We start from the raw sequence: 24,558 nt of genomic DNA on the forward strand, positions 1-24,558 counted from the left end.
TTTGTATGGAGGAAGGAGAGATAGAATGGAGGTTTTGATGGGTAGGAGAGAAGTATTGATAGATAGTTTTAGGCAGGATAGGGAGAGTGATTGTGAAGGATACCAAGTGATGATTGGAGGTGTGGAGTGGGGTAGCATTGATGTCTGTATCTGGAGAGGGGTGACTGAAGACCTGGTCCAGGACAATTCCTTGCTTGTGTGTGGGTGGGCAGCTGTTGAATGGCAAGGAGAAGGAATGCAGAAGAGGGAGAAGGGAAGAGGACTCGAGCTTGTCAGAGGGGAGGTTGAAGGCTCCGTGGACTGTAAGAGGGTTGCTGTCGGTAGGGAAAAGACTGAGGAGCATGTCCATTTCTTCAAGAAAGTCTCCTAGGGGACCAGGAGAGCAGTAGATGACGATTATGAGAAGGTTGATTGTGGAGGTAACTGTAACTGCATGGAATTTGAAGGATAAGATGTTGAAATTAGACAGGGAGAGAGGTGTGAAGCACCATCTCTGAGACAACAGTAGACCTGTTCAATCTAGATCCAACTGAGTCAAGTACATAGCACACAAAAGTCAGAATCCTACCTTACCAGTAGAGAATAAATTCAAGATAGAACAACTTAAAGCACACTGTTGAGCTTCACAAAATGGGAACCACAAGATGTTTGGAAGGGTTTCAAGAAAAAAAGCCTCTAATCTCATCCAAATTCAAACTCAAGCATCTTCAGTTTGCCAGACACTACTGTAACTTCAAATGGGATCGGGTTCTATGGTCAGATGAAACCAAAAGAGCTTTTTGGCAGTAAACATCAGAGGTGGTTTTGGCACATATGGAAAAGTACCTCATGTCCACAATTAAATGTGGTGGTGGCTCTTTAATGTTTTGGGGCTGTTTTTCTGCCAGAGGACCTGGACATTATGTCAGAATACATGGCATCATGGACTCTATCAAATATCAACAGATGACCCAAAACATCAAATACATCAAAATCAACACAAAAATGGTTTACTGAGCACAAAATCAAGGTCCTGCCATGGCCATCCCAGTCCTCTGACTTGAAACCCATAAAAAGCCTGTGGGGTGAACTGAAGAGGAGAGTCCACCAGCATGGACCTTGAAATTTGAAGGATCTGGAGAGATTCTGTATGAAGGAATGGTCTCAGATCCCTTGCCATGTAGTCTCCAACCTCATATGGCATTATAGGAGAAGACTCAGAGCTGTTATCTTGACAAAGGGAGGTAGCACAAAGTATTGACTAAAAGGGTGCCAATAATCGTTGCACTCCTATATCTATTTAAGATATTTTTTTTTAACTAAAGACCAAAAGGTTGAGGAATATATATATATATATATATATATATATATATATATATATATATATATATATATATATATATATATATATATATAAATTTATAACATTGCTATGGTCTGATTAAAAAAAACAAAAAAACAATATTATAGTTAGGCTGTTGTTTAAAGTTTATGCCAATGCACATGCTTATGCTTTCTCTCTATTTCTCTCTTTTATTTTCTCAGATTCAGCTATAGTGAACGGAGTGTACTGGTCCGAGGCCCTGAATAAGGTCTTTGTGGATAACTTTGAGAGAGACCCATCCCTAATATGGCAGTACTTTGGCAGCGCTAAGGGCTTCTTCAGACAGTACCCGGGTGAGTTTAAGGATGATGTGGACTTGACCTTGTGGAGACATTTGGCTGGTCCCCACAACTGATTTTTTTGTTACAAAAACTGCAGCTTTTAGTTGCAAAAAAGGCAAAAGGTTTATTAAGATTAAGGTTAGAGTTAGGTTTAGGTGTAGGCATACAATTATATAGCTGCATTAATAATAATGTCACTGGAAGGTATTCACAAGCATTGTAAGACAAATAGTGAGTGTGTGTGTGTGTGTGTGTGTGTGTGTGTGTGTGTGTGTGTAAATGACTGACAGTGAGAGTGGTCGGATGTAGCATGAGTGTAATTAGATAGCTAGACCGGTCTCACGCAAGATAGGCAAATCAGGCAAGGTGGGAGGCCTTTAAACATTAAACGTTAGCTGCAAGAAAGATGTATACACACACATATGCAACTCTTTCATTTTCAGTATTCAGAGGTCTATATTAAGTTAACTTACTTAAGTTTTTTTGGACAGTTACTTAACCAAATGCTGAGTATGCTGAAAGAAGAGGTGTGTTTCTGTTACTTATTATTCTGACCTTGAATGTGAAGTTTTTGTTCCACTCTAACTGAATGCCCTATTCAGCATCATTAACTGATTATTTGTGGTAATCAAAATATTTTACCTTGACATTCATGTTGTGGGCAAATGCACACAAACACTTTGGAATGCCATTTTAAGGGCAATATTACATGTAAGAAAAGTATTTTATGAAATAATATGAAATAATTAATCACATGAATTATCCAAACGTCTGCTGCAGCCATGTGTACACCCTAAGATTCACACTATCTCTTTGTGTTTAAGTAGATTGCACGAAACTATGAATTGAGTGGAAAAAAGCAAATACTAAATACTCTTTATTGTACTTTACTGGAGATTTCAATATTGAGCATCAAACCAAACATTTCTTTGACAAACCAATTTTTTTTGACAACATTAAATGTGACCAGATTTAGCATTCTGCATTATGCAGATAGGGTGTAGGTGGTATAGTTAACAGTTATATTGGTTCATTTTATTTGTATAGGTATAAAGTGGACACCGGATGAACATGGAGTTATAGCATTTGACTGTCGAAATCGAAAATGGTAAGTGTAGTTACATCTCGTAGAGATTTAGTTTACTCAACATTACAAGCTACATATAACACCTATTGATACAGCAAAAGTTTTTAGGTTAAGCTTTGTAATAGGAACACACATACTTGGCAAATTAACAGCTAACACATCTTTATCTTCTGTGTTTTTTCTTTGTATGTGTGTATGTATGTTTGAATGTGTGTGTATATACTATATGTGTATAGGTATATACAAGCAGCTACATCCCCTAAAGATGTGGTAATTCTAGTGGACGTGAGTGGCAGCATGAAAGGTCTCAGACTGACAATTGCCAAGCAAACAGTTTCTTCCATACTGGACACACTGGGAGATGATGACTTCTTTAATATTATTGCTGTGAGTATTAAATGTACAGTCTGTTTACATTTATAGCATTTGGCAGATGCCCTTATCCAGAGTGACATAGAGAACACATCCCCTCATGCTAGTACACATAGTTAAGAGAACTTTGTGAAGAGTGCTGTTTGATAAGTGTCTTCAGTTAGGTGGTGGCTGGACTATTTTTGGCTTTGTAGGCAAGCATCAGTATTTTAAAATTGATGCACACAGCTACAGGAAGCCAGTGAAGTGAACACAGCAATAGAGTCATAGGGGAGAACATGGGAAGATAAAAAATTTAAAGTTGTTCAGCTGTATATTGTCATGCAGAGAAGTTCTTGCAAAAATGTGAATTACCAAAAGCTAGCTTGCGTAGCTTGGGGACTATCATCTGACAGACCTCACCAGGGAGAGTGAAGGCTAGAACATACTTCCTCAGAGATACATGAAACCAGCATCAAACTGCTCTCTAAGACCTACGTGAGTTCTCAGATGCTCCTAATTGGAGGGTGTCTCTGTGACTGACAGGGAGAAGAATAGCACAATACCTCCCATACAGAGAGCATGACCAATTTCATGGTCTTGGATTCTGGATGGATGACCATGGAATCATAGGGATTTCAGCATTACAGTCCCATCTCAAGATGCCAAGGGGCTGACCAAGCAGCTGAGGGGCCATGCAAAGACACCTACAAGGTTGAATCAAGTTATATGAGGGGAGATAATAGTTGATTGTGCAAAAATACACCAAGGTTTCATTTGTTGTCAGATGGCATGATCCAAGATTTCTCAAGGGATCACAAGATTTTGGTATCCGGATGCACCCCCTATGTTACACAGTAGGCTTTCTAGGATTTAGTTTCACAGTCTTTCTAGGAGGTGATGAGCTGCCATCCATAATGATATGCCTGCTGAGATGAAACAACAGCTGAAACATTCCTGTCTGAGGGAGGAAAAGAGATGATAAGTTGAGTGTCATCAGCGTAGCAGTGGTATGAAAAATCATTTGAGGAAGTTACTTCAGTGAGAAAGCATATACTAGTCTTGAAAACTAGTTCTTCCTGTTTGAAATTTCACTTGCACATTTTTCTTCTTTTTAATTTTGGTTCTTCATAATTTTTCCAGGGGCAGCATGGTGGTGCAGTGGGTAGCATTGCTGTCTCACAGCTCCAGGGTCCTGGGTTTGGTCCTGCACTGCAGTTACTGTCTGGGCTGAGTTTTGCATGTTCCCTTCCAAAGGGAACTCCACGTTGCGTTTAACATAACACTATGGGAGCGCCTCTCGCGCATCTGAAGCTTCTGTAAAATCATACCTATTTATAGGCCTGCCATGAGCAGGTGACGTGGCAATTAAGCGCGTTGCGTGATATATATATATATATATATATATATATGGCACCTGTGAACCACGCCGTCAGCCTTATTATCTTCAGCGAGACTGCATGTTGGTTGTTTGTGTAAAGAAAAAAAAGATGCTTCATTTTCTCTCTATCTTTTCTCAAAATCTCTGGACTTGTCTATCCCTTTAAAAGACAGAGAAGAAAATAAAAGGAATGAGCGAGAGAGAACATTATGAGTGAGAGAATTCAGGAAGTGTGTTACGCCTTGCTCCCATTTCATCACGGGGAGTAGTGCACACTTTCTGTGTGAAGTGTCTAGGATTGGAGCATGTGATGGCAGTCTCGAGAGGCTCCGCATTGTAACGCCTACATTAGGCAGCTCCGCTCTTGACTCGCTCTCTTCTTGGAAACCGAACCCAGTTGGGTTTCAGAGCCTCGCGGATCTGGGCCAGCCGCTGCCGAGGCAGCTAGCCATCTCAGGTCCGGGGGATCTCTTATGGATCTGGAAGAGGGGCCGGAGACAAGCGCTGCTCTATCTCTTGCTCTGTCTTCCGGGTCCGGCTCTCCGCTGGATTTTGGAGCCCGCGTCGCGACTCCTCCTTCTGTTATGGAAAGCCAAAACGGGAAAAAAAGAAGAAAAAAACACACACACAAAAATAATAGTAATAATTCTTCTCTGACTCCGAGGAGTCAGAATGGTGTGCTGATAGCAGCATATAAAGAGCTGCTTGAAGTGGTTACTAAGGCTGGATGAGCTTTTTTCTCCCCAGTGAAAGTAAATCCCTCACGCTGCAGAAAACAATATATGACAACATATCAGGCTTCTGGGGGAAAACCATGCATAAGCCGTAATTATAAACTCACTATGTTGGATTATTCGGCCATTGTGGGGAATGAACAGCATGGCTATTTAGCTATGCTGAAGTTGGGGGAGGAGCTTGCAAGCTATCTCTCCATCGACGGCAGATAATTTAGAGGGGCTGGCTTTGCAATCCAAGCCACCGTGTAAGGCCACCGTGGCATTGGTGGGCAAGGCCTATGCAGTAGTAGTCTTGCTTGTGGGTCACTGCAGAAAATGACAGTGTTGCAGGCCTACCAAGCAGACCTGCTGAGTGAGCTCGACATATGACGGCATTCAGCCAGTTCCTTCCCTGTTGTGTCGGGTTCACTCAGGCATCCATTCGTGGATGCCTGGGCCAGCACTATGCGAGGGAGACACAGAAAGTGAGCATTTCAGCTCGCCAACCCCCGCAGACAGCCAGGGGAACTGGGTGGCCACAATCGCGGCCTGCTACTAGGCTTGATCTAAGAATGGTTATAAAGGCCAAGCAGACAAAGAACAGCGGCCCTGAGGGGCCGTGGAGGGGCATATCAGGGGACATGAGGTTATTAGGGCAGTTAGCCCCCAGTGCTACTGTAGGGCTTCCCCTAGCCAAGGCTGTCCCAAGTTTTCAGTGTTCTCTGGTCAGCAAGCTGTCACAGGGCAACGAAAATCTGATGCTTTCCCTCCAATAGAATGTGGAATAGTTAACGTCACTAAAAGACCGTCTGGCAGCGTGGAAACTACTGCCAAATGTGTCTCGATGGGTTCTGTCTACCGTAGAAAAGGGTTACCAGGTCCAGTTTAGAGCTCGACCCCCCTGGTTCAGAGGTGTGCTCACCACAGTAGTCAGCACAGACCAGAGCCTGACGTTAGCGCAGGAAGTAAGATCCCTCTTGGACAAAGGGGCCATAGAACATGTACCCCGTTCCCTGAGGGGGGGGAGGTTTTTACAGCCATTATTTCCTGGTCTGCAAAAAATAGAGGAGTATGCGGCCAATTTTAGATCTGCGTCATCTGAACTGTACTCTTCAGACATACAGGTTCAAGATGCTGACGCCCAAACTTATCATTCCACAGATTCAATTTGAGGACTGGTTTGTGACGATAGATCTAAAAGGTGCATATTTCCACAAAGCCAACATCGGGTTCTTCCCTTCGGACTAGCTTTATCCCTTCGCACCTTCACGAAGTGCATGGATGTCATTCTGGCTCCATTGTGACTCCAGGGCATCCGTGTACTAAACTACCTGGACGACTGGTTAATTCTAGCACGATCCAGGGAACTGGCAGTTCAACATCGAGATGTTGTTCTTGCCCAGATGAAGAGCTTGGGGCTCAGGTTGAACCTCAGAAAAGTATGCTTTCTCCAGTGCAGTGCACAACTTTTCTAGGGGTTATAAGGGTTCTACTACGATGAGGGCGTTTCTATCCCCAACATGCGTAGGGTCAATCCTGTCAACATTGAGCAAGATAAAGCTGGATCTTGGCATCCGCTCCAGTCTCTATGGGAGACTATTGGAGCTCATTGCAGCAGCAGCCAATGTCAATTGAGAGGTCACCATGTGTTTACAGACAACATAGCGGTGGTCTCATATATTGACCACCAGGGAGGCTTATATCTGCGCCCCCGTTCAGGCAGGTGCAACTAGTTCTTCTCTGGGCAGAGGGAACGTGTTGGCAGTGAGTGCAACATACATTCTGGGCAACTCAAATGTGGGGTGAGACATCCTGTTGAGGCAGGGGCTGAGGCCCAGGGATTGGTGGCTGCATCCACAAGTGGTGGAGTCCATATGGGGAAGGTTTGGCCAAGCGGGACTGCATGTGTTTGCCTCTGAGGAGACAACACACTGCCCACTGTGGTTCGCCCTCATCCTCCTGCACAATTAGGGCTGGACGCCATGGTGCACATGTGGCCGAGGTCACATCTGTGTACTTTTCCCCCGATCACCCTGCTCCCACAAGTTCTAGCGAGAGTTCGCCAAGACATCTACATCTACTACATCTGCTGCTAGTAGCACCTTATTGGCCAGCTCGAATATGGTTCTCAGAGATAATATCCCTGCTAGATGGCACTCCTTGGGGGATTCCCATACGCGGGGATCTACTGTCTCAAGCCGGAGGGCTGATTTATTACCCTCGGCTGGAACTATGGAAACTGTGGGTCTGGCCCCTGAGGGGCACCAGCTCATAGATTCTGGTCTCACAACTGAGGTTGTAGAGACCATGTTGAACCCTAGAGCACCATCCATGAGGAAACTTCAAGGTTTATGCGTGGTGTCAGGTGGCTGAGGCCCATCTGCAGGCCGTGCATACCTTCCTGGGACCCTTCTGTGGTCCTGGAAGGTCTGTCAGGTGCCCCATTTAGCTCTTCTGCTGGCCCTGACATCTCTCAAATGAGTAGGAGATCTACAAGCTATTTCTGTTGCCCCTTCCTGCCTTGACTTTACCCCTGGATTAGCGAAGGCCTTCCTGTATCCTAGGCCGGATTATATTCCTAAAGTGCCTACATCTGCTGCCCAGCCTGTGGTGTTGCAGGCTTTCTGCCCTCCTCTGTTCCTCACACCGGAACAAGAGAGAATGCACCTGCTGTGTCCAGTAAGGGCTCTCTGTACTTATGTCCATTGCTCCGGCCAGTGGCATAAGTCGGAGCAGCTGCTGGTCTGCTTGGCGGCGACAGTAGAGGTAATGCTGTGTCAAAGCAGCTCATCTCTAATTGGATAGTGGAAGCAATCTCTATCGCTATGAGGCGCGCGGTCTCGCTACGCCTCTGGGCATAAGGGCTCATTCCACTAGGGCGGTCGCCTCCTCGAAGGCTTTGTCCAAAGGGGTATCCTTCCTTACAGGATGTGTGTGCTGCTGCAGGGTGGTCTACGCCATTCATTCGATATTACAGCCTGGATATTCATTTCACCCTGGGCTCAAGTGTCTTGCAGTGACCCTCAGGCTTGGGTCTTTTTGAACAGGCCGTACCCTCGGTATGACGGAGTGGGTATTCTCTTTCCCATATTGTTATGCTAAATGCAACATGGAGTTCCATTTGAAAGGGAACATCTGGGTTACCCATGTAACCCTGTTCCCTGAGAAGGGAACGAGATGTTGCGTAGCTTTGTCATACAGGGGTAGACCTGTGAATTTTGTCTTCACTTCAGATAATAGAGGCTGACAGTGTGTTTCACAGGTGCCATATATATATAACGCGAAGCGCTTAATTGCCACGTCACCTGATCACGGCAGGCCTATAAATAGGTATGATTTTACAGAAGCTTCAGATGCCGGTCGCGCTTGAGGGGCGCTCCATAGTGTTATGCTAAATGCAATGTCTCGTTCCCTTCTCAGGGAACAGGGTTACATGCGTAACCCAGACCTTCTCCCCATGTTTGTGTGTGTTTCCTATGAGTTCTCCGGTTTCCTCCCATTGTCAAAAAACTTGAAAGTACTGTAGGTGGATTGGTTGTGCTAAAATGCCCATAGCTGTGAATGATCGTGTGAAATGTGCATGAATGTTGCCCTGCAAAGGATTGGTGTTCCATCTGGGTTGAATGCTCCTGCCTTACACTAGTCTACATCCACCGTGATGAATGGATAAATTATAATTTTCCAGGCCAGTATGGATCATTACCAAAGAATTGACCTACAGTGCAAACTTTTTAAGAACATACAACATAAAGTATAATGCAGTACCAAACTAGTACAAACTACAGTTTTGGTAAGTGGAAGATTTAATCTCAAAAGTAGACAATCATGTACATGTATTATGGGTTATCTATAGTATTCTCAAAAGCAGAGGTTTCCATAAAACATGAGGCACTGTTAATAACCTGAGTGAAGCTGCTTTTCCAAGAAATCAGCTCAGCAGATGGTATCATAAGATGATTTAAACACCCCATAATCAGTTTAAATCACCCCATATTAAGCACAAATTATATACTGTACACTCGACAATACAATACAGTCAGATATTAGATATTTATCCATCCATTCATCTACAGTAAGTGATTTATCTGGATCAGTAAGGATTACACCCTGGATATGATGCCAGTCCATCACAGGGCACCATGCACATATTTACACAGTTATTCACTCATTCATATCTAGGGCAATTTTAAGTAGCCATCTACCAGTTTGGTTTTTATAGTTGGGAGGAAAGTGAACAGCCTGGAGGAATCTCATGCAGACATGGGAAGAATAGGGAGGTTTAGTATTCCAAAGTTTAACCATTCATGATGTGGGTAGAAACTATTGGTGAATCTCTTGATAATTTATAATAATAATGTTTTAGTACTGTAGCCAGTTCCGCCAAAGTTCAGAGGGAAGAACCGATTTTATGCATGTGGGGTTGGGCCCTGGATTTTAGCTTAAGATTTGTTGCAGCATATAAAGGTCTTTGGGAAATGTAGGTTATCTTGGTATCTGATCTGAGCTTCCTGCACTGCACCACAGCACAAACCCCAATAGCCAAGACACTCTCATTAATATTCTGTTAAAATATGCTGAATCTTACTGCCAGGAAGTAAACTCTTTGGCTGGACATGGAGTAGTTTTCTAGGAGCAGTTTTTGCAAAGTTTTGCAACTGTTCATGATGGCACATGGTATTAAGTTGCAATTTTATAATTTCAAATGGTTCTTTGATCATTTACTATTTCCTTATTCGTCCTAGAAAAATACATATTTAGTTGGGATTTTGTCATGCCCTCTTCCAGGAATACCTATCAGTGCTCCACACCTGCTTTATAACCACTGACCTGTTCTTCATTCACTTCAATCAGAATGGACTATTTGCTCTTGAAATGGCTTCTTAGCTGTGATTTGATTCTGTATGTTGACTGACATATTATATTATGAAACAGGAAATCAGAGTGAATTTGTGTTGTATTGCTTGACTGACACAACAGTCAGTAGTGCTCAAGATACACTATACCCCTGTCAATTCTAAACTAACCTGACAGTATAAAGAAGTGAAAAATTCCAGCATTTGGGATGGTTGGAAAAGGGAACTATATGCAGGAAAAGGCATAGCCAAAAGCACATGAAACAATCATAATCGCTGCTAATATGCTGCTTCTGTAGAACAAGACCCGCCTCCAGAGTTTTGACATGGTTCTTAAGAACATTTAACTGGATGATCCCAAAGATTTGCACAAGTATGAGTCTGCAAAAATCTATTTAGGCAAATATGCAGGAACTAAGCAGGAACAAATATGTAGTTCTTCATTAACACTTATTTTATTCCTATTAACTACTAAGAACTAATAGTTAATTACTCATTACATTACTAGTAAGTATGTGAGTAGGATTTTATCATTAACTAAGCAGGAATTTTTAAGCAGTAATTACTGGGTTGTACATTTCTCCTGCAGAACTACTAGATAACGATTGCTATTTTATAATAATAAACAGGTGATTAATTACTGGTCACCTTGATATTAATTTCCAGTAGCTAAGCCTTACCAGCAATATTGTACTGGTGTCCATGACACTAAGAGGCAGGTGTGAAAAGCTGTGAAATATTAATTTATTCAGTAGCACTTTAAGAATGTGTTAGAAAGTTCCTTTCTTGCAAGGCATTGTCACTTATATGAAAATTCTTAACTGTTGTGCTTTTGGTTATTTGACTACTCTTAATGTTGCCACTACTCTTAATGTTGTCTTAATGTTTATTAAATCTTATGGATTTGTTCTACTTCTCTACTGTTTTTTTTCTGCTTGTTGTGCACTTTCATTTGGACCTCTCTTTGGATTTGCGGACTGGCATCAAACTCTGCAATTGGCTTCTAACTTTAGCATTTGTCACACTTTTTAGTGACATGGCAGTGTTCTCTGAACCTAAATTTAATGTCAGTTTCACCTGGAATTGTGGAATTGTAATGAGTTTGAATAACATTCAAAACAATCTCATGTGCTACTTTATATATTTTATTAAGAGAAAAAAGGGACTTCAATGGGTAAACCTTTTATTCACTTTAGTCTCTGCCAACATGTTGACTGTTTTGACTCTCAGTTCATTATACAGGCTATAATTTATGTTGCCCACACTGTGTTCATGTGGGTGTACACACACACACACACATTATATACAGTTGCAATCAAAATTATTTTACCCCCATTGCAAATCAGGGTTATTGTCAAAATTTACAGACTTTCAGCTGTTTGCAATGAACACATAAAACAAAAGCAATCGAAATAGTTCAACACAACGAATGCTTCAAGTGGTTACACACACATACACACACACACACACACACACACACACACACACACACACTCCTGATCATCCATAAACATAAACATTATAACCACTTGCCTAATATTTTGTAGGTCCCCCTTGTGCCACCAAAACAGCTCTGACCTGAGGCCTGTTTCATGAAGCGAGTTGAACAAACTCAGAGTTGCAGAGTAAGTTTGGAGTTGACAAAACCAAACTAATCCAACCTGGGTTAACTGGTTTCATAATGCTAATTATAAACTGTCTCAGTCAACCCAAGTTTTAATCCTGAATTAAGGTTTACTCAGCGTGCCCATGCACATAAAAGCCAGACGTTTGCAGCAAACAGTCAATAGCATTCAACAACAAAAAAAAGCAGGTGTGCATACTCACGCATTAGCAAGAAATGCAATATAATTATTATGAGATATAAGGAAGTTAATCCTACACTAACTGCAAAAAACCAGCACCGTTGCAGCTGACAAAACTCGGGAACATTGTTGATTGTGTAAATGTCTAAATTATACTTTTATAGGCTCACAATGAAAATAAATGGTTTGAAAATTGTAACCTCAACCTATTTCATGTAATTTAATTTAATATAAGCCTTAATGTAATCTTTTTTATTACATATCACAAATATCAATTAGCGAAAATATATTAGGACAGGAATAATGCCATGGCATCCAAATATGTACCACTTGCAAAGAACCACAAAGCAATACAAGCAATACATATACTGCAATACAAAACTACAGTTTATGGTACAGTAAGCGCATTGCTTCAGATTTATTTCACTTTGCTCACAGCTGATTGCTCCAAATTGGGTTTGAGTTCTCTTACCTGGGATAAAATCTGCTCCGGATCAGGTTAGCTATGTAGTGTAAGTTACCATAGAGATGAAACCCGCTAAAAACCAATCCACCTTGTTGAGTCCGAAAAACCAGAGATCCCTTTCAAAGTTCCCTTTCAAAGGAAACTCAATGTTGCGTTAGCTTCACGCTGTGGGAAGTGCCCTCAAGTGCGACCGATATCTGAAGTCTGTGTAAAATCATGCCTATTTATAGGCCTGCCGTGGTCAGGTGACGTGACATTTCGACTATAAAGCGGCGCCTGTAAACCATGTCATCAGTTTTTTTGTCTTCAGCAAAGCCGCATGTCAGTTGTCTGGTCTGTGTGAACATTCCTAAAACTTTTCACTGCTTCAAAAGAATTTTTTTTATATATATATAAATAATCTCCAGTCACTATCCTGTGCAAACGGAATGAGCCTTAGAAAGTCCATAAAGAGACAGAGGGGGATGGACACATTTATTGTTTGAAGTGTATGGAAGTGAATGCTTCGCAATGACGCGGCTCCTCTCCCAGCACTCTGGGTTTTGGAACCTCAGGACACTGGGCCGGCCACTGGTGAGGCAGCCAGCCGGCTCAGATCCTTGGGGTCCCATATGGATCTGAAGAGGAACTGGAGACCATCGGACACTCTGCTTCTGGGTTTTGGAGCTCGCGAAGTGACTTCTTCCGGTATAGAGAATCAACCCACCGTCTCTCACTCCGAAGAGCCAGATGTGGGAGCCAGTGCATAATTCTTATGGGAGTGGAGCAGGCACTCAACCCACCCTCTCTGACTCTGACAAGCCAGAGGGGGGAGCCAGTGAGAAATAGAGTGCTCCCTCACACTGCAGAAAACTTCCCTTTTTCCCGGAGTGTACCATGAAGTGTCACGCTTCTGGGGAAAGTCGTGTTTATAATGTCAGATTATTATCATTGTGTGGGATGAATGGTACAGCTATTTTGCTATGCCGAGGGTGGAGGAGGCGCTTGCAAGCCACCTCTCTCCACTGATGGCAACAAATCAGGGGGGCTGGCTTTGCCATCCAGGCCATGTAAGATCTCCTCGGCGTTGGTTGGCAAATCCTATGTGGCAGCGGGTCTTGTTTGTGGGTCTTGGCATACAATGGCAGTGTAGCAGGCCTACCAAGCAGATCTGCTGAATTGTAAGGGAGGTACAGAAGGCGAGTGTGGTGGCCTGCCTCCCCCTGCAGAAAGCCAGGGGGACCAGGCGGCCACAGTCGCAGCCTACTAGTAGGCCTGATTTAAAAATGATAATCAGTGCCAAAAAGACAAAAGAAGCGGTCCTGGGGGGCCACGGAGGGAGGTATCAGGGGATGAGAGATTGTTAGAGTAGTTAGCCCCAAGTATTACTGTAGGGATCCCCTAGTCAATGTCATCCCAAGGTTTCAGTTTTCTCTGGTCAGCGAGCTGTCACAGGGCAACAAAATGCTGATGCTTTCCCTCCAACAAAAAATGGAAAGTTAACGTCACTAAAGACCATCTGGCAGTGTGGAAACTACCAACAAATGTATCTCCATGGGTTCTGTCCTACATAGAAAAGGGTACCAGATCCAGTTCAGAGCTCAACCCCCCTGTTTCAGAGGCATGGTTCAGGATGGTGATGCTCAAACTTTCCGCAGATTCAGTTCGAGGATTGGTTTGTGATAATAGATCTAAAGACGCATATTCCATTACCCAGTCACAGGAAGTTCCTGATGTTTGCGTTTGGAGGCAACGCATACCAATATCAGTTCTTCCTTTCGCTCGCTTTATTCGAATATGGTGAGGGAGTGTCTATCCCCAACATGCATAGGGCAATCCTATCAACATTGTGCAAGATATAGTTAGGTCTGGGCATCCCCTCCAGTCTCTATGGGGACTGTTGGGGCTTATGGCAGCAGCCAATTTAATATCACTGGGCCCATTGCACATGAGACCATTTAGTGGTGGCTGAAAGTTGGGGGTTTCATCCTGAGAGTAATCAGTGCCATGCGGTGATGCCTACGTGATCTGAGAACTTGGAGGTGTCCACGGATTCTAGCCCTGGGTCACACTCTAGAGGTGTCTCTTATCGCAAGGCGGTAATGTCAGACGCCTCCCTCATGGTCTCTGGAGCAGCCTTCAAGTAGTGTGTCATATAAATCACCTAGAAGTGTAGGCCGTACTCCTAGCACTGAAATTCTTCTACTCAGTTGAGAGGTCACCATGTGTTAGTTATGACAGACAATACAGCGGTGGTCTCATATATCAACTACCAGGGAGGGTTACGATCAAACCCCCTGTTCAGGCAGGCTCAACTAATCTTCTCTGGCGGAGGGGAAGTTTTGTCATCGAGTGCAATGTACATTCCGGGCAACCGTAATGTGGGGGCAGACATCCTGTCAAGGCAGGGGCTGAGGCCTGGCAATTAGAGGCTCCCTCCACAAGTGGGTGAGTCCATATGGGGAAGGTTTGGCCAAGCAGAAATGGATGTGTTCACCTCTGAGGAGACAAAACACTGCATGCTGTTGTTTGCCCTCACTCCTCCGGCACTAAAGAAAAAAAACTCAGGGCTGGACACCATGGTACACATGTGACTTAGGTCACGTCTGTATGCCTTTCCCCTGATCACTCTGCTCCCACAGGCTCTAGCGAGAGATCGCCAAGACCATGCTACATCTGCTGCTAGTAGCACCTGATTGCATAGATAATATCTCTGTTGGACGGCAATTCCTGGGAGATTCCCATTCACAAGGATCTATTGTCTCAAGCCAGAGGGTTGATTTATCACCCTCAACAAGAACTATGGAAACTGTGAGTCTGATCCCTGAGGGGCAGCAGCTCATAGATTCCATACTGTCAACCGAATTTAGAAAGACCATGCTAAACGCTAGAGGACCATCCATGAGAAGATTGTATGCATTCATGTGGCAATTTTTTAATCGTGGAGGCCATTTTAAATTTGGAGGCCAAATCAACACCGTGAACTCTTTGTAATGTTCTTAAACCATTCCTGAACAATATGCAGTGTGGCAGGATGCATTATTCTGCTGAAAGAGGCCACTGCCATTAGGGAATACTGTTGACATGAAGAGGTGTACTTCGTGGCAACAATGTTTGGTAGGTGGAGCATGTAAAAACGTAACATCCACATGCCCAGAGCATAACACTGCGTCTGTCGGCTAGCCTTCTTCCCATAGTGCATCCCTGTGCCATCTTTTCCCCAGCTAAGTGATGTACACGCACCAGACAGTCCACAACATGTAAAAGAAAATGTGATTCATCAGACCAGGCCACTTTTTTTTCCCCATTGCTTCATGTTCCAGGTCTAATATATATGCCCATTGTAGGAGCTTTCAGAAGTGGATAGGGGTCAGCATGGGCACTCTGACCTGTCTGCAGCTAAGCAGCCCTATACGTACAGAACACTCATAGCCAGCATTAACTTTTTCATCAATTTGTGCTACAATATCTCTTCTGTGTGATGAGACCAGATGGGCTAGCCTTCTCTCCCTATGTGCATCAATGACCCTATCGCCAGTTCACTGGATGTCCTTCTTTGGACCACTTTTGGTACGTACTAACCTCTGCATACCGGGAACATGCCACAAGACCAGCTGTTTTGTAGATGCTCTGACCCAGTCGCCTAGCCATCACAATTTGGCCTTTGTCAAAGGTACTCAGATCCTTATTCTTGCCCATTGTCCCTGCTTCCTACACATCAGCTGTCACTTTCATCATTCACCTGCTGCCTAAAATATCCCACCCCATGGCAGGTGCCATTAATGAAGTACTCAATGTTATTCACGTTACCTGTCAGTGGTTTTAGTAGTGTGTGTATGTGTGTGTGTACATTTTAATAAAAATAATTTTTTATGCCTTTCACAACACCCAAGGTCACTTCACAAATACAACATGCAAATACAATTCACAAAACACTAAAGCACAATTATATATATATATATATATATATATATATATATATATATATATATACATATATATATATACACAGTGAGGAGAAAAAAGTATGTGATCCCCTGCTGATTTTGTACGTTTGCCCACTGACAAAGAAATGATCATTCTATAATTTTAATGGTAGATTTATTTGAACAGTGAGAGACAGAATAACAAAAAAAAAAAATCCAGAAAAACGCATGTCAAAAATGTTATAAATTGATTTGCATTTTAATGAGGGAAATATGTATTTGACCCCTCTGCAAAACATGACTTAGTATACTTGGTGGCAAAACCCTTGTTGGCAATCACAGAGGTCAGACATTTCTTGTAGTTGGCCACCAGGTTTACACACATCTCAGGAGGGATTTTGTCTCACTCCTCTTTGCAGATCTTCTCCAAGTCATTAAGGTTTCCAGGCTGACGTTTGGCAACTCGAACCTTCAGCTCCCTCCACAGATTTTCTATGGGATTAAGGTCTGGAGACTGGCTAGGCCACTCCAGGACCTTAATTTGCTTCTTCTTGAGCCATTCCTTTGTTACCTTGGCCGTGTGTTTTGGGTCATTGTCATGCTGTAATACCCATCCACGACCCATTTTCAATGCCCTGGCTGAGGGAAGGAGGTTCTCACCCAAGATTTGACGGTACATGGCCCCGTCCATCGTCCCTTTGATGCGGTGAAGTTGTCCTGTCCCCTTAGCAGAAAAACACCCCCAAAGCATAATGTTTCCACCTCCATGTTTGACGATGGGGATGGTGTTCTTGGGGTCATAGGCAGCATTCCTCCTCCTCCAAACACGGAGAGTTGAGTTGATGGCAAAGAGCTCCATTTTGGTCTCATCTGACCACAACACTTTCACCCAGTTGTCCTCTGAATCATTCAGATGTTCATTGGCAAACTTCAGACGGGCATGTATATATGCTTTCTTGAGCAGGGGGACCTTGCGGGCGCTGCAGGATTTCAGTCATTCATGGCGTAGTGTGTTACCAATTGTTTTCTTGGTGACTATGGTCCCAGCTGCCTTGAGATCATTGACAAGATCCTCCCGTGTAGTTCTGGGCTGATTCCTCACTGTTCTCATGATGATTGCAACTCCACGAGGTGAGATCTTGCATGGAGCCCCAGGCCGAGGGAGATTGACAGTTCTTTTGTGTTTCTTCCATTTGCGAATAATCGCACCAACTGTTGTCACCTTCTCACCAAGCTGCTTGGCAATGGTCTTGTAGCCCATTCCAGACTTGTGTAGGTCTACAATCTTGTCCCTGACATCCTTGGAGAGCTCTTTGGTCTTGGCCATGGTGGAGAGTTTGGAATCTGATTGATTGATTGCTTCTGTGGACATATGTCTTTTATACAGGTAACAAGCTGAGATTAGGAGCACTCCCTTTAAGAGTGTGCTCCTAATATCAGCTCGTTACCTGTATAAAAGACACCTGGGAGCCAGAAATCTTTCTGATTGAGAGGGGGTCAAATACTTATTTCCCTCATTAAAATGCAAATCAATTTATAACATTTTTGATATGCGTTTTTCTGGATTTTCTTGTTGTTATTCTGTCTCTCACTGTTCAAATAAATCTACCATTAAAATTATAGACTGATCATTTCTTTGTCAGTGGCCAAACGTACAAAATCAGCAGGGGATCAAATACTTTTTTCCCTCACTGTATATATATATATATATATATATATATATATATATGTATATGTGTGTATATATATATATATATATATATATATATATATATATGTCACATAATGGAGTTGAGGACGGATGCAAATGCAGATAAGAGCTTTATTATGTGAGAGACAGACAGTCAAATCCAAATCGTGAAACATAGACATGGTCATAAACAGGCAATAGGTCAGGCGATCGGCAAACAGGCATAACCGTGGCAAAACAAGAATTCGAAAATGAGGGCTAGAACAAGATCAAAACTAGGACAGAAAACAGGATGATCAACAGCTTGGTATTTGGATCACACACGTAACACTTCGCAAAGACTAAGTGTTTGAGCAGTCTCTTATATTGCATGGAGTGAGTGAGTATGAGATTGGCAACAGGTGTGTGTGATTAGAATTCTGGAGAAGGTGAATGTGTTTGTGCATGGGATATGTAGTCCTCTTCGGCCATGTTTGTAGTTCGCGGTGCATCCTGGGAAATGGAGTTGCTGGTTTGCTGTGATATGACAATATACAGTGCATCCAGAAAGTATTCACAGCGCTTTACTTATTTCACATTTTATGTTACAGCCTTATTCCAAAATGGATTAAATTAATTATTTTCCTCAAAATTCTACAAACAATACCCCATAATGACAATGTGAAAGAAGTTTGTTTGAAATCTTTGCAAATTTATTAAAAATAAAAAACAAAAAAAGCACATGTACATAAGTATTCACAGCCTTTGCCATGACACTCAAAATTGAGCTCAGGTGCATCCTGTTTCCACTGATCATCCTTGAGATTTAATCCATTTTGGAATAAGGCTGACCCTAAGGAATTATACACTGCAGCAAAACTATGAAAGAGCTGAGATACTTACAGTATTTCTAAAAAAAAAAAAAGTGTCGTTATGGTGTCCATGTGAAAATGATGTAGAGAGTGAAAACAAAAACAAAAACAAAAAGAGAAAAAGAATGGAATGAAGCAAATATAATTGTTAGAGACAAACTTAAAATACATGAAAGAAAAAAGGAAGCCTCCTAATCCTAATTTATAACCAGGAATGGTTATACCATGTTATGTCCTGTGCCAATTTGATCACATTCAAATTGATATAATTAACTTCGAAAACAGCATTTTTATATGTGTGTATATATATATATATATATATATATATATATATATATATATATATATATATATATATGGTATTAACAGATTTCAGTTTGATGACATTTGATGGATTATTTATTTTCTCATAGTATCATATCATATTATATCTAATTATGTAAGGAGAGTTGCATGACTTTTTTCCTCATTAATGTCATGAAGTTTTCCAAACAGACTTTGGTGTATATACTTAAATCAGAAGAACAGCTTCTTCAGGTTGGCTTGATCTGAACAATGGACCTTGTTGTCTGCTGAATACAGACAAATGTTTTACTAACATAACCACACTTGTCGGAGAGGGTGCACCCTGTTCACTTACAATTAGATTACTGTGTTACAGCCTGCACAGCAGAGAAGGACAGCATCATTTCCTCATTTACTTTGAAGTCTAATTTCTAGTCATGCATAAAATTAACAATATTATCAGAAAAAGCCAGACGGATTAGCTAGGGAGGAGGTTAAGCTTCAGAGCTGCTGATGGTGAGTAGAGGAGAAGTAGAAAGCTGGAAGCCATGCAGAAAATGAAGAAAGAACTGATTATTGGGGATGGAGGGAATGAAAAGATTCATTGGAGTATTCATACCTCATGGGTCCTAATGGAGGTTGCACGATTATTTATTTAAAAAAAAAAAAAAAAGGAAAAAAGATGGTTTCTAATTGTCTACTTATCTAGTTGTCTTTTTTCATAATAAAAGTGAAAACTGATTCAAGACATCATTATTTTAGGCTACTCTGATATACTGATAATCAGCAAAGACTGCATCAAACCACACTTAAGCCACATACAGGCTGCAAATAACTTTTAGTTTACACTGTTAACGACCAAAACAAATAAATCAGTGCAATAAATGTGCCAAATAACATATCAGTGTATCATACTACACGCTAGTGGCTCAGCTGTAAATTGTTAATTCTGGAACTGAAACTGTGTAGCGTGGAATCGTGTGTCTGTCAACAGAGTGCCAATGAGCCTCAATCTAGTATTCCTTGGATGGAAAACGGGATGAATACAGCAGTGTCTGGACAGTTTTCACACTATGTTCAACTCAAGCCTCAGTAGTTCTCAAAATATCTTTGTTAGCTTGCCTGCAACACTCTTAACTAGCTGATTGGGAATTGATAGTGAAGTGCAACCTACAGTATTGAATACACTCTCGCTAATTTACCGTTGCTAATTCACAGCTCCTCACAGCGGTGACTAGTGAATATGTGTTTGAGTGTGTGTTGAATGTACTGTATTTAATATGACAGTTATCGCTTCTTTTATATTTTATATTTATTTATTTATTTATTATCATGTGATTCATTTTCATGTGATTCATTATCATGTGATTCATTTTCATGTGATTCATATTCATGTGATTCATTTACATATGATTCATTTACATGTGATTCATTTTCATATGATTCATTTACTGATTTGCTTCTCTTTAAATCCAGTTTTAGACTGTGATATTACAAAGGTCTTTCCAGATTATTACTTGCCACACTGTATTAGATAACCCCAATAAAATTGCCTGAATTCTATAATATAATTTGTTCACCATGTTTGGTTTAAATCCTCTAAAAACAGATTCGCAATTGAATAACATTACTCTGTTCCAGTTCACATCCTTCAAAGCATTGGCATGTTTTGTTTACTTTCACAATTGCCACTACTGTATTTTAGCTAATTCTTGAGTTTTACCTCATCCTATGCTGTCTTGTAATTATTATATTTTAGATGAGCATTGTAATAAATTCATTCACAGTTTTTTCTTGTTATACTAACAAAGGGAAACAAAATTAAAAAGTACAAACACCGAAAGCAATTTAATTTAGCATCTTTTACTGTTAATAATCCTCTGTGACTTAGATTGAACAGTTACCCCTTGTCAGGGATATCCCCCTTGCGCTGAGTGCTGCAAGCAGAGGTGCTCTGCGCACAAGCAACCTGTGGTGCTACAGCTTGCGCTTCTGAACTGTCATGTTGAATTATTTTGGCCTGTGCGTTTTTGTTTTAATTCATGGCTTGTCTCTACTCATGTCCTGTTATTGACTGTCTCCCTCATGCAAATCGATTACTCGCACCTGTATTGTGTTTGTTCTTTGATTAGTTTGTATTTTTAAACCCTTGTTTCTTTGTTCTAGTGCCAAGTAATGTTCAGTGTTTTGCTTATCTGATGTTACCGAGCTGTTTTTTTTGTTCTGTGTTGCTATTCTGGTTCTTGATCTTGTTCTGTTATCTCATTTGTGTGTTTTGGATTATCCCTACCATTGTTGTTGTTTATAGATCGGATTGGATTTGTCTACTTACCCTTTAAATAAAGCATGTTTTACTGCACTTGCATCAGTCCCAACTCTACATTCCTGACACCCCTCACTCACATACACACACACACACACACACACACACACACACACAGTAATTTTTTGCTAAAACGTAATTTAGCTTTAATTAATTTCTACTTTCTTTCCTTTGCTGTGTGCAGTACAATGAGGAACTGCGTTATGTAGAACCATGTCTGAATGGAACTCTAGTACAAGCTGACGTCACCAACAAAGATGTAAGTATTCACATGTGTGTATGTTTGTGTGTGTGCTTCTTTCTTTGTTCATATGTAAGTACCCATCTGTCTTTCTAGAGTTTTTGTATGTGTGTAGTAAGTAGGGGGGTGGTTTAGTGTGGGTCCGCACTTCCAGGGAGATGTTTGGGGACGAGGTTGTGTGGTAATGACTACCATGGCACACCTGAGTCTTGTTATCCCTTATATGTGTATATGATCTCTCTCTTACCTTGAGCAATGAGCTGAGCCTGTGGGTGCTGCTGTGAATAGTAAATACTACCACTACTTTCACACTAGCAAGAGACAAAGAGAAGGCAACCTGTTAATTAATAGTGAACATCTTAATTTATCTTAATTTATAGTGAACATGTGTGACACAGTGCAGTGGTCTCAGCCACCAGCAAAAAAGCAACACAGTCAGATTTCCTCAATTCTATGCAAATTAGGTATCATGCAGTAAATTGAGCCAAATGATTGGTTTTATTGGTATGCATGTTCCAGTGTTTCATTATTTCCTCATTTTCTTCATGCTCATGCTTTGTTCATGATTCTTCAGGTCTCCAGTAAACTTTTCCAATTTCACACTGACTAGTGCATTATTTATTTTTTGTTTAACTATATGAACTACATGAAGCTACATAGCTTATATATTTATATACATATTTTGTACCTCGGAGGTTGGGTTTTTTTTCAGAATCTGAATTAGCCTGTACCAGCTCTACCATGCAGTACTGGCAGGTACAAAATCTTGGCAGCCCTGGAGGATTCACTAGATGAAACATGTTCAGACATACACTGCCCAAGCATTAAATTCTAAACTACTGATGACATAATGGTTAGGAATTATGACATTGCCTTGTGTATGGTGCAAACATGCAATTTGTTAACCATTCTGCTGCTTGCACTGGAGCGATTGCTTCAATCTGCCCCATTTGATTGCACTAAGTATGGTTGGCACAGACCATGCTGTTGGACATGTGTAAATCAACTCTGTCAAGCCTACTATTTTGTGCCTACTCTTTAGGCCTGTGGTCAAAGAAGTCCTGGATAGAATAGCACAAGTCTCCACCACTAAAAAGGTCTGTGGACTTCATCCATGAGTGATTGGTGCAGCTGGTGGGAAGTATTACAGTGAAATCCTTGCTCATTGGGCAAGTGTACAAAGTAGCAGGGCTACAATTTTTAGATCCAGCATCAGCCCTAACAAATTTGAGGGCTATTGAAAACAAAATGGTAGATTCCGGGAGTAGACAACATGTTTTCTAGTTCAGAAGATGGACAGTAGTTTCTCTCCAATTCTAGATTTAAGACGGCTTAACTTGTTAATAAAAGCCCTCCTGTTCTGTATGTTAAAGGTATAGGATGTTACTCTATTCATTTTTTCCAAAGCATTGATGCTTTTTACACTTGGGCCTCTCCATATTAGTACAACTGGCTCCTGTGTGTCGCTTCCAAGGAGCAGGTAATTCTGGACACATCCATCCTAGTTGCATACATTACAGAACTCTGTCTTGTGGTGAACAGAAAACCCTGGTACCAAAGAACACCAAAAAATTTATAACGTTAAAGCTAGATTTATTGAGAATACTAGCTAGCCTGTCATCCCAAAGTTCCCTTTGAGTCTGTTGTACTTAAGGAAAAGTCCAGAAGTGGGTTCTGTGATTCATCCTCAAATACAACAAACAGAGATGCATCCCTTATGCATGTCTCAGCGAGACGGACATGAGCTCTACCTTATTGGAGGCATTGAGCTTTTCTCACAAAAGGCCTTTTGGAAAGTAGTGCCCCATTGGAGAGACAGTTAGTTGGGAGAGGGCAGTTTGGGGCCACAGAAGCACACAAGGTGTGTGAAGACCCAGTGTGAGAGTGGAACAATCAGTGAGCTGGAACTGGTGGTGGTCTATCTAGCCCTCAAATTCTTCTGAGAGATTCTGAGACACCATCATATGCAGATCCATTCAGACACCATTGAGTTCCAGTTCCAGATGGTGCTCTCTGCCTTGCAAAAAAACAATAAAATCGTCAGGTGGGCTCACCCATGGTTAGCCTCACTGAGAGCAACTCACTTCCTGGAAAGGCACAATTATGCAGAGGATGTATAGTTGAGACAGTGCATATGCCAGGAGAGTGGCAAATGCACCCAGAAGCGGTGTCTCAGACACATCTTTGGCAGAGCACAGATGGACCTCTTACCTGTTGCAAAATTGACTCACTGGCAACTGTGATTGTCCCTGATGGAGTTAAAAGGTCAGGATGCACTGGCTCATGACTGTCTTTGCTATCTATTGTATGAATTTCTACCATCTACCTGTGATTCTTCCCACATTGCACATAACTTAGCAATCAGTTGTGGCCCTGAAGTGACCAATGAGACCTTGGTTTCTACTGCTAATCTCACCAGTGGACAGAATGCCTTGGCAGCTTCTTCTCCATATCGATCTATTGTCCTAAAGCAGGGGTGGCCAATCTTATCCGGAAAGGGCCGGTGTGGGTGCAGGTTTTCATTCCAACCAAGCAGAAGCCACACCTGAGTCTATTGAAAGCCAAGATCAACTGATTAAACAGGTGGAACCAGGTGTGGCTCCTGCTTGGTTGGAATGAAAACCTGTACCCACACCGGCCCTTTCCGGATAAGATTGGACACCCCTGTCCTAAATGAACTAAATTATTTCTCAGGTTTGGCCAAGTTACATGTACCTGTGGGTTTGGCACTTTGTAGTGAAAAACAGGTAGAGGAATGCAACCCATCAGTTCAAGAGATGCAACAGAATGCAAGAGTCTGTAGCACCTTCCGCAAATGGTGTGCATATCTGGGTCCAGTGTACTGCCTGGTTCCTAAAGTACTGAACTGTTCCTATAGAAACTGCTAGACAGTGTAAAGTCCCTGTATACATTAAATGTGTATGTAGTGGTCATTGAAGTTTGTCACAGCACCATGGATG

At 41.8% G+C, this 24,558-nt stretch overlaps 1 protein-coding gene across 1 annotated transcript in view; it reads left to right on the top strand.

The window, feature by feature from the left end:
- The window catches only part of cacna2d3a (calcium channel, voltage-dependent, alpha 2/delta subunit 3a), a 418,100-nt gene that overhangs the window by 178,060 nt on the left and 215,482 nt on the right, over positions 1 to 24,558 (top strand). The window contains exons 6-9 of the mRNA XM_053624733.1: positions 1,525 to 1,656; positions 2,692 to 2,752; positions 2,968 to 3,118; positions 21,542 to 21,616. Coding sequence (XP_053480708.1) covers positions 1,525 to 1,656; positions 2,692 to 2,752; positions 2,968 to 3,118; positions 21,542 to 21,616 — 419 coding nt within the window. The remainder of the gene's footprint in view (positions 1 to 1,524; positions 1,657 to 2,691; positions 2,753 to 2,967; positions 3,119 to 21,541; positions 21,617 to 24,558) is intronic.

Source organism: Ictalurus furcatus, chromosome 5 (genome assembly GCF_023375685.1).
Source record: "Ictalurus furcatus strain D&B chromosome 5, Billie_1.0, whole genome shotgun sequence".
Lineage (NCBI taxonomy): Eukaryota > Metazoa > Chordata > Actinopteri > Siluriformes > Ictaluridae > Ictalurus > Ictalurus furcatus.